At 34.3% G+C, this 10,866-nt stretch overlaps 1 protein-coding gene across 3 annotated transcripts in view; it reads left to right on the top strand.

Annotated features, from left to right (window-relative positions):
- RPS6KA5 (ribosomal protein S6 kinase A5) overlaps positions 1–10,276 on the top strand; it is a 69,881-nt gene extending 59,605 nt beyond the window's left edge. For 2 of the 3 annotated variants that reach the window (XM_083863905.1, XM_083863907.1), the window contains exons 14-17: positions 1,984–2,175; positions 2,762–2,921; positions 3,764–3,927; positions 4,875–10,275. In XM_083863905.1, coding sequence (XP_083720031.1) covers positions 1,984–2,175; positions 2,762–2,921; positions 3,764–3,927; positions 4,875–5,114 — 756 coding nt within the window. In that variant the 3' untranslated portion in view covers positions 5,115–10,275. Of the gene's footprint in view, positions 1–1,983; positions 2,176–2,761; positions 2,922–3,763; positions 3,928–4,874 lie in introns of all 3 variants that reach the window. The other variant, XM_083863906.1, reaches the window with a different exon arrangement.
- Positions 10,277–10,866: the final 590 nt, after the last annotated feature.

Genomic DNA, 10,866 nt, shown 5'->3' on the forward strand with positions numbered 1-10,866 from the left:
TATAGGAAATTCTGTTGCTTTTCTAAGAATTCCAGTCAGATTTTTTTGATGTTCAACTTTGACATCTAATGTGCTATTGATAATTCTTTTTTTTAAGAGTCTGGCTGGTTAAATGTAACTAAGAATGAGACTTTTTGACCTTCATGGACTGGAAGACTTCTGTTTAGCAGTAGTAATTAGATCACATATGTTAGTCCACAAAACAGAGGAAAAGTATTGGATAGAAAATAGAGAATTCATAGAAATAGAGAGTTTGTGTAGCATATGTGACTACATTTGGAGCCTCTGAGTAAAGGATTTGAGGACTGTTTCTGTGAAGTGATCATTAATCTGTAAACTGGGTTCTAAAGGTATTACAACAAAACATAACAAATGAGAGAGAATGTTGTTTATAGATTCTAAAATATATGTGGAATATAGCTGTAGGTATTTGGGGGATGGGAGGGTTCTGAAATACCCTTTATTTGCCTAATTAACAGGAGTACCTGAACCTGGTGTAGGATACTTGGACTGCACCTCTCTTTCCATGCATAACCAAATTAATTTTTATCATAAGAAAGGTCTTTTTAAACCAATGTTACTCATTCTGTATTTACTCATAGGCTATATAACATCACCATAGAAAAAAGACTATTATATTAATCACTTATCCTTGTTGTACGAATATTTTTGCTGAAATTAGGCTTCATTTTGATTAATTTACACAACAATTAAAAACTGACTTTTCTGAATGTGCATTAAGTCATATCAGCAGTACAGAAAGCAAAAACAGTAAAATACTATTTTGTAGGAGCTATTTTCTTTTATCCATAATGAATGCTCTCAGGTTCTCCTTATTGATCTGCTGGCAGTCTAGCAATCTTTTTTTCACCCTTGTTAATGAGTTTAAAATTAATTAGTTTGTGTGAGTCATTCACCTTTCATACTACAAAGTTAGATAGAACTATAGGATTTCCAATATTGAGACTTTTCCTACGATTCGTAGGTTGAACAGTAAAGGCAATAGCAAAATTATGCTCTTCTCTCAGAAGCTGAAGGGAAGACTAGAATTAGCTTATGATTCATCTTGGCCTCAGACAGTTTTGCTGTGACTTAGCTTCCCTCTTGTATCTTTCTTGGCAAATACAAATACTCAGGGGAGAAAAAAGAAGCAGATTGCCTTACATTTTCCAAACTGATAACAACTTGTCTGTCTTCAAGTCCAAAGTGCCACATTTCAATGTGTGAAGCTGGAATTCTCAGGGACTGCTGTACCAATGTCTCTACCTTGGTATAAGGAGTAGGTTTGTGGTTGGGCTGTTACATGACCTTCAGTGCTTGAATGCTTTTGGTCCCAGATCTTTTCCAGAACAGATATCCATACTGGCTTTGCCAGCCATGCCAGACAGCTCTCAGTGAAACCTCTGAGCTATTGGTGCACTTCTAACACCGCTTCATACCAAGGTGCACCTTTTTGCCACCATCCTTCGCTTTCAAATGATTCCTGTGCATTACTGTCCTCATGGCAATGCTGTGTTAACACTTGAGTACCAAAGACTATTCAGTCACAAGACAGGAAGAGCAGTGGGAATCCCCCACACAAGAAAGCTATTGTTCACAACATGCCAGAAGGAAGTGGAAGCTTAAGAAAATTTGCTTTTGTTTGAGGAAGAAGGCATTTCTCCCATCTCCAGACATGTTGAAGTCTTAGGTTTTTCTTCTTGTCAGTGTTCCCAGAATTCTTTTCTCCACTGTTCTCTGCTACATGTCCATTTTCATTAGTAATCTCAGAACTACCCTGACTTGCAGGTATGCAGGGACAGGTAAACACGTCACATTTTTTACAACCCAGAGTATTGTTATTTCTGCTTCTCTGTTCCCCCAGTGTCTCACAGTTCACCTTTCATCTAGATAATGGAAAATTTTCTGTAGTGAGAGATGTGTAAAATAATTATAACCAATTTTGTACCCAGCGCAATATTGATTTTTGTCTTTGCTTTTCAGAATTTACTATTTACAGATGAAACTGATAATTCAGAAATAAAAATAATTGATTTTGGCTTTGCTCGTTTAAAACCACCTGATAATCAGCCTCTTAAGACTCCATGTTTTACTCTTCATTATGCTGCCCCAGAGCTCTTGAATCACAATGGTTATGATGAGTCTTGTGATCTGTGGAGTTTGGGGGTCATTTTGGTGAGTAAGATTTTTAACTATAATTTTATTGCGTATATTTACTTTTTATTAAAATGCAAGGGACTTGAGATCATTTCAGACATAGATTGGGTACATGGTGAATTCAAGGGGGGTGAAAATACTGCTGCACAAATAATATGTTCCAAAGACAGGAGCAGGATTTTATTTTTACCAAGTAGGAAATAAAATTTAGCATTTTTGGGAATGGAAAAATTACTTGATATAGTCAGCTTCTCAAAAAGATATATGCTTGTTAGGGGATTTTGCAGGCATCTATATAATCTTTCTACAGTTTCAATTCAGAGAGGGAATCAACCTGTATTTTGATCTACAGAAAAGTAGTTTCATTAGATATAAGTGGGGTAGAAATATATTTTGTTCTTAGCTTCCTGGAATAGATGAATGTTTTTTCTAACAGGGGCTCCAGAGAAAGTCTTATATATTTTAAATTTTCTATAGCCTACAAGTTATGCCAGGCCAAGTTTTATTGAGTAGCATTGGTGATGCAAACCACAGCCCTTCATAATTAACAGAGTTGTCTATAAATATAATATGTTTCCTAATGCTGCTTTTGTTCTTGTGACAGTACACAATGCTATCAGGGCAGGTACCATTTCAGTCTCAAGACAGAAGTTTAACATGTACCAGTGCTTTGGAAATTATGAAGAAAATAAAAAAAGGAGAATTTTCCTTTGAAGGAGAGGCTTGGAAAAATGTTTCTGAAGAGGCTAAAGAGCTAATTCGAGGTATGTATTTACAAGTATTTAATGTACGTTATGTTTTTATTTAAAAAGATAATATTTTTGTACACTTAGCAGAGTTTTCTAACGTGGTAAGATGCTGATAAGGTTAGTGGGGTTAGAAGAAACTGAAGCACTTCAGAAAAAGTCTTAGAAATAATAATACAGAAAACCAAAGTTTTTCTATTCTATTAATTTTGCTTTTCTAAAAAGCCAAAACAGCTTTATGAGATGTCTTAAAAGCTGAGATTTTGCATAAATATGAATTTATTACTATTTCTTTTCCATTGGCTATTTTTTAATTCCTGTACCAAGACTAACTGTATTTCTGAGCTGCATCATTGGCGTTTGCCATGCTTTGGTTTCCCCAAGCTTTTGAGCATCTAATTATGTTTTCATCATGAGGTAGACACCTACTTTAATGCTACTTAGATGGAGTTCTGAATTCCTGTAGAAGCAGACTTGTAAGGAATTTTTCTGCCAAAAATGTAGAGATTTCCAGATTCAGACTTGAGGGAATTGTGCAGGGAATCTGAGGCTTACTCTTTTGAACTTCATCCTAGACAGGTTTTAAGTGAAGAAATCATTTGGTAGTTCTGAGTTTGTGTGAAGAGAGTTATCAAACAGTTAAATATCAATTTTTTTGTTTTTAAGATTCTTCTGGAGAGGATGATGGTGTAACATTGTGTGAACCTTATCTAGGATAAATATTGGCATACCTATGATAAATATTGACGTTAGTTACTTATCAAAGCAATGCATGAAATTTTATTAAGAAGTATTTACATTTTCTATTGACCAGAGATAAGTAGCTGGCAGTTTTAAAGAATGTAATGTGTTTCTATTAGGACTTCTTACAGTGGATCCAAACAAAAGAATTAAAATGTCCAGCCTGAGATACAATGAGTGGCTTCAGGATGGCAGCCAGCTCTCATCTAACCCTCTAATGACGCCTGATAACTTAGGCTCTTCAGGAGCTGCAGTGCACACATATGTCAAAGCCACTTTCCATGTAAGTTCTGAGAAATTTTATGTCATGTGCTATGTTTTGTAATGTGTCATCTAGATTTGTATGTTTTCTCTTAACAATAATACTAATCTGTCCATATAATTCAGTATATACGTATAACTGGATGTTTTTTCCTTAATAATAGTTTCTCATAACATCTTTGATGGAGTAAATGAAAGTATGAGTGCTGAAGCAAGAATACATTTCTTGAAGATATTTATATTCATGAGGATTTGGGCATTGAGTGCTGTTCTTGAAACAGCTAATAAAAGTATTCTGTTTCTTAGAGAAATCTATTAAAATGTCTTCAAACTTTTATTAAAAAAAGGAGCGAAAACTTTCAGTAACTGTTTGGCTTTTAGTCCTTATGATTGAGGTAGAATTTCTGGAATATATGTAGTTTGTGGTTTTTATATCATGGATGCTTTTTTAGTGGACTTGCTTGTCCACTATTGTATATTTATTAAAATAATTTGAACTGCAACTCTATTTTACAAACATAGTGTCGATTCTCATTATACCCTCTACAGAAAATAAACCAAAATGGATCAGATTTATGCTGAAATGCCTGTGGGTACTTTTTAGCAAGGACAGAAAAACAAAGTAATTGTTTCTTGGAGAGGTCCTGATAATGCAACAAAATTTTGCTGAAATAAATCCATAATTTAACAGTGTCCTCTCTGAAAATGTAGTGGTAAATAGGTTGAAACTTAATAAAAACTACTTATAAAATAAAAAGAACAAGAAAAGGAAGATGCCAATCAATAATGTTATGTTTTGACTCTTAGGTACCTGTGAAGGCTGGTAGAGTCATTGATACAGCTACAATAGGAACCAGTCAACAAATTACATTTTGTCTTGTGATGTACCATAGACCATTCATAAGTGATAAGGCATAAAATGTGTTAAATCTCTTGAAGAACTTTGAATTACCTTTTATTTTTAAACAGGCCTTTAACAAGTACAAAAGGGAAGGATTTTGTCTCCAGAATGTGGACAAGGCACCTCTTGCAAAAAGAAGGAAAATGAAAAAAACCAGTACAAGCACAGAGACACGTAGCAGCTCCAGTGAAAGTTCCCATTCTTCTTCCTCTCATTCTCATGGTAAAACTACACCTACAAAGACATTGCAGCCCACAAACCCTACAGACAGCAATAACCCAGAAACTATCTTCCAGTTCTCCGACTGAGAAGCAGAGAATATCCTGTGTCGAGGAGTTCAGTGGTTATAGACTTGGCAGTACCTGTATTGTCTTCTCCTGCGCTTCCTCCCTGTGTCTTACAGGCTGCTACAGGAAGACATCTGTTGCTTTAGAAATGTATTTTAGTCATACTTTTTTAGCTTTGTATTTCCATACCTTTCCTTTTAGCATTGTTTGGTATCACTGGATATAGTATAATACTGTTATACAACCAACATTGTATTCTCTGAGGGCTAAATTACTGGTGTGCAGTCAAGCTCAAGGTAAGTGGCTGTGCTGCTCATGGTACCGCTTGGAAGAAGACTGTTCCTCAGTGTCACAATCCTCCTCCCAGTTTTTTCCTCACTGCTCAAAGAAAGGAAAGCTCTGTAACATATATAGAACTTCGGGATCTTCTGCTCTTACCCAGCTCTGTGAAAAATGTTAGAGAATTTGATTCTTCGTGCATGTAAAGAATCATTGATACAATGCACCAAAGCAGTATAGTACTTTAAAGCCTTTTAAATTTATAGTTACATTCTGTTCCATTTATTTGAATATTAAGATCAAAATGAAGCAGTATGGAACTCTTATTTTGTTTAAAAAAATAACTCCACGTATCTTGTTCAAAACAATTGAGAATAGCAGTCTTAGATTTTTAAAAAATTATTTATTTTTTTTTAAACACTTCTAGGGTAAAAGATATCTGATAAGGTGAGATGTGTAGTACTGTGATACAATAATTTTTATTTTTTGAAGTTATTAACTTCTAAAATATTTTGCAGATTCTAAAACATAATGCTATAAGAGAAAATTAGATTTCATATTTCATGCTTTGAAAAAAGATCACGTTAAAATACCTATTTCAAGATTTAATTATAATTTATATTTTCTTTTTATAGTTACACAATAATTTTAAAATACTCAGATTTTTTTAAGATGAGAAAACTCCAGTTTCAACATTTGTTATTATAGGGTCCATAAAAATGCATACCAAGTTATTTGAATTTTGCATTGTGCAAATATGGCAGTCTAATAGTGACTGTAAAATATTAGAATATATGTTTTATTTTTTGCACTTTATAACATCCAAAGGAGATGTTTTAGAATAAAGTGCACTCAGATCTCTCTTCCTACAAGGTGCTGAGCACTGTTTTATTGGGCTAAATGACCTGAAATCCACTGTATTTGGTGGTTGTGGTCATTGTGAAGGAGAATTCTGTACTTTGCAGGAGTGAATCTCTGTATATTACCCACTGTTTTCATTCCTTACTGTAAGATGCAAAGCTCTTTCTATATTGCTTTTACATTGTATATAACAAATACTAGACCTGGGCACCTTGTGTAGTGTAGATGTTAACAACTTATGCACTGGGAATACTAAAGGGAAATTATATTGAACACTGTGCTTCACAACTTGTTCACTGTGGTGTTCTACAGTGAAGTATTTCCTACTGTGATAGTATAGTATGTAAATAACTGTTTGGAATCATAAATGTGACTTACAGAAACATCAGCATAAACTTTTAAATCAGTATATTTTATAAATTTATGGAGAGCTCTTTTATAGCTTGTATTCTCAATGACTAGGGGTAACTTAAGTGCTAAAAGATGACTCCTGTTTTGCAAATGCTTACATATGTAAGTTTCCAATGAAGTCAGAGAGGCTCCTTGTCATATGCCTAAATTTGTGTGATGGAAGACTAATTGACTAGAGGATTTTGTTAACAGCTGTCTCTATCCTAAAGTAACCTTAATCCAAACCCTATGCAAAAACAAAAGGTTATAGAAATTGTTTATATCAGTGGTTTTATTTATAGAATTATATCAGATATCAGTATTGACAAATACAATACATCCATGTTTACAGGGATTGTGTGTATCAAAACAAGGCTTTGTAGCCCAACATGTTTGTTCTGTGTTTCTTTAATATAAATAATGGCATTCTGAGGTTTTGGAATTGCTCATGTGAAATAGTTTACTACTTTCTTGATGTGAATGTCAACAGTAATTGCAGCATTAATTTCAGGTTGATGTGAATATTGAGATTTGCACTGTTTATGTAGAAGTAGTATATTTAAAGATCAGTCTATGTGCTAATAACACAACCAATTTTAAGTGGCTGATGTTAAAGTATTGAAAAATAATTGTCAATGTAATATATTCAGGTTTGCTTTCTGAATGCTCTCTTTGGAAGTAATCTCAATAGTGAACATGGCTCATTTGTAAAAGAATACTTTTCCTCTCCCAAATAAACTTGCTGTAAATACAACAAACAATCCACCATTAATACTTGTTATGCAGACAGTATACGTGAATTGGGAGATTGGAGAACAAGTTGTTTGTAAAGTTTGCACTTTGAGGAATTCATGGAACTTGTCTTCAGGATGAGGGCAACAAAAAGCAATTTCAGTCTGATTTCATTTAAGTGTAAGAAAGTTTTGGATACCAGGGGCATTTGGAATATTGTGACCCAGCTGGAGGAACTTAAATGTTAGGAACACAGAACAGTAGTTTTCCTGTTGGGAAATTTAACTCTTTCTTGACAAACTGATGAAACAACAAGAATGTTTGCACTAAACAATAGATAACAAAGATACTAAGTACTAGAGATAATGGCTGTACTGTCAATCTTTTTTTCTACACAGGTTTTTGGGAGACTGCCATGAGACTGAAGTTATTATAATACATCACTTGTATCAAAGACAACTTTTATAGCTGAATATTTATGTGTCCTCTGTCCTCTCACGGTAGTTGTTTAATAAAAATTTAAACCCAGGGTATTTCTTTTGGGCAGGGCTAAGTACATTTAGGTATCACCTTGTATTTGCTTAGAACCAGTTACCCAGGGTAGCTGAAATGTTTATGACCTCTGACTGCCTGCTGCCTCCAGGCAACAGAGCTCTTGAGGAAATGTATTTGACACTAAGCTGTCTGAATTTTTAGATTAGCATCTTTATATAAACAACTGCTGATGTATGTACACATTGATACATTGGAACTTGAATTTTAAACTAGCCAGCTCAAGAGTAAGTTTACTTCTTGTTCTGATGTCTCTGCAGGAGAGTATTTACTCTTTTGCAGAAGAGCGTTTTTAATCTGTTGACCAGCCTGGAACTCAAGTTCATAGAAAGACCGTGGGCCATGTTTTTTATACTCAACCACTGTTTCAAATCTGAAGTGTACAAGTTAATCTTCATTAGTACTATAAATACTTTATATTGTCTTGATAAAGAGATGATACACTGTAAATTATGTATATACTTGGATTAAGTTTTCTTCACAGTGCTGCTATACCTCAATCAGCTTTAATGTCTAGTAATGATACCTGTCTGCTGTCAGAAATACAGTGCTGTCAGCAGTGTTGTAGGCAGGTTATTATGAAAAGTCAAATTTCTTATGAGTAAAGATTTCAATTAGTGTGGATTTTAATCTAATCTTCAAAGTACTCAATATTTGGTAAAACTGTTTCTTTATAATACTTCTAGAAACACAAATATTTGTATTAGCAGGTAATTCTGCTAAAGCATTTAAAGAAGTACAAAGAAAATAACATGACTTACTGTTTATCTGGCTTAGTGAAATTTCTATACTTCAAGGAAAAGAATTAGTGTATTTGGCATATGTATTGTTTACTGCTATGAAAAAAAACCCTATTAAATATTTAATATTAATGTTGGAGGCAAGGGGCAACATGCATTGCATCACAGAATGGATTGAGGCTTTAAATTGGCTCAGCTGATGGAGGTATTTTCTCAGCCCTTTTCCGTGGCTACTTTTCTGAGCAAAGTAATGATTCCTACACAGCTGTATCCCTTCTCAGTCATCTGAGAACAGAATAATTCTCAGCAGAAAATGTGTTCATTGGTTGTAATGAAATGTTGCACAAGCATCCTATATTTTTAATCTGTGCATGTGTTCTCTGCATGTAGATACATGCTGTATTGCATGTCTAGATGTCAATTTAAAGTAATATGCCTTGATTAAGAGACCTTGTGTTTTAAAAATGGGTTCTGGACTCGCACAGATTCAGAGGACCAGATAAGGAGGCTGCCACAGAACAGGAAAAAAGTTATAAGAAGTCACAGGTGAGAAGCTTCTGGGGAAGATATTTTCAGGGGTAATTTCTCTGCCGGCTATCTCCATGTACATGTATTATTCACTGACAATGAATTGCAAGCTCTCTTGCCAGTTGTCTAACATAAACATATTTCCTACATCTGCAGGTCCCTGATTATGTGTGTGTTTGTAGCTTTATAACATTTAGTTCATCATATTGAAATTATTTGTTATGTTTCAAGTATCATTCTGGGTGTTTTTAGTAAGTTCATGGTCTTGATTCTTTCCCCCATGTGAAGTGGGGAAAGTGACAGTCTCTTTCAAAATCCAGTTTTTGCATGGCAAACGTGACATTGCTTTCCTTCAGTTGAGATGGTTGACTGAATATTCTGGATTGAGAGAACAAAATATAACATGAGTATTTCAGCTGTAAAGAGATAAAAGTGCTTTGATCTTTGTCTGCCAGTGAGAAACTTCTCAGTTTGGTCCTTTGGCCCACAAGGCACTGGATTCTCTAAAAGTAAAAGAAATGCAGAGCTGTTCACTAGCTCTCAGCTGCCATCACACATTTTTATATATCATATATTAAATAGATTCTGGATGTTCAGAACACCTGTGTAGAAAAGAAAACTCAGACTGATTCCTGTAGTCTGCACTAGAAAATAAAGTGATGCTTTCAATTACATAGACAAGCTGAAACAGTCTCTTGTTTGTTGTACTCAGAAACTGTATAATGGAGAAATGCAAGAGACCTGCAATAAGGTAAATTTCAAGAAAACATGTATTTTGACAACCTTCATGTTCTGTGTGATAGAAATGGAAGACAGCAATTGGCTAGGAAACAATTATAAGTATTTAGGTAGAGATGCTATGGGCTGATCTGACTAGTATTTTATTCAGTGGTAGAAAGGAATCCATACTATTCACATGTAAAATTGCTTTTAGAAATTGGCAACCAATCTTAACCGTATTTACAAGACTCATGCGCAAGTCTGCTAACTTCCTTTGAAATGCCAGTAATAAAGGAAAGAAAAACAGAACTCTTCTTTAATTGCTTCAGGAACTGCCAAAAAACCTAACAGATGAAACTGCAAACTGATTGCAAACTTCTTACAGTTTTCTTAATACAAAGATATTTGTCAACAAATCCAGCATCAAATCTTAAAATTGGTCTCATTTATGTTCATCTGATTTTCCCAAGTTGGGGGTTTTTTTTATTATTTATTTTGGTAAATGTGTAGTTGTCTTAGTATGACCAAAGGTCTATTTTTGTAAGTAGGAAAAAAAGGATTTAGGAATTAGGCCTTGTGAATAACCAAAAGAAATCTGTTTAGAAGTGTAACCATTTCAAAATATGCATATATATTAATGATATTTGCTGATAAAACTATGTCTAACCAAGTACATTTTATCTAAGTTATGGGTGTGATTTTGTGTGATATTCAGCTATGCTAAGAAAGCTCTCAAGTGTAAAATCTTTGGGGTTTAGGAGAATGAGAAGAAGGGGGTATTTAAAAATGATGCTGCAAAGAGGGGACAACGCTTGAAATTTGTCCCTAAGTTACTCAGGGTTTCAGAGGTGTCATTGTATGGTCTGCAGAAGCTCACTCAGTAGTAATAGTACATATGCTTTTTTTTTTTCTTTTAAAAGTAATACACAGTGGAGAAGAGAAACTAAATTCACAAAAGCAGCAAATACCTC

Source organism: Zosterops lateralis, assembly GCF_965231275.1.
Source record: "Zosterops lateralis genome assembly, chromosome: 6".
NCBI classification, from domain to species: Eukaryota; Metazoa; Chordata; class Aves; order Passeriformes; family Zosteropidae; genus Zosterops; species Zosterops lateralis.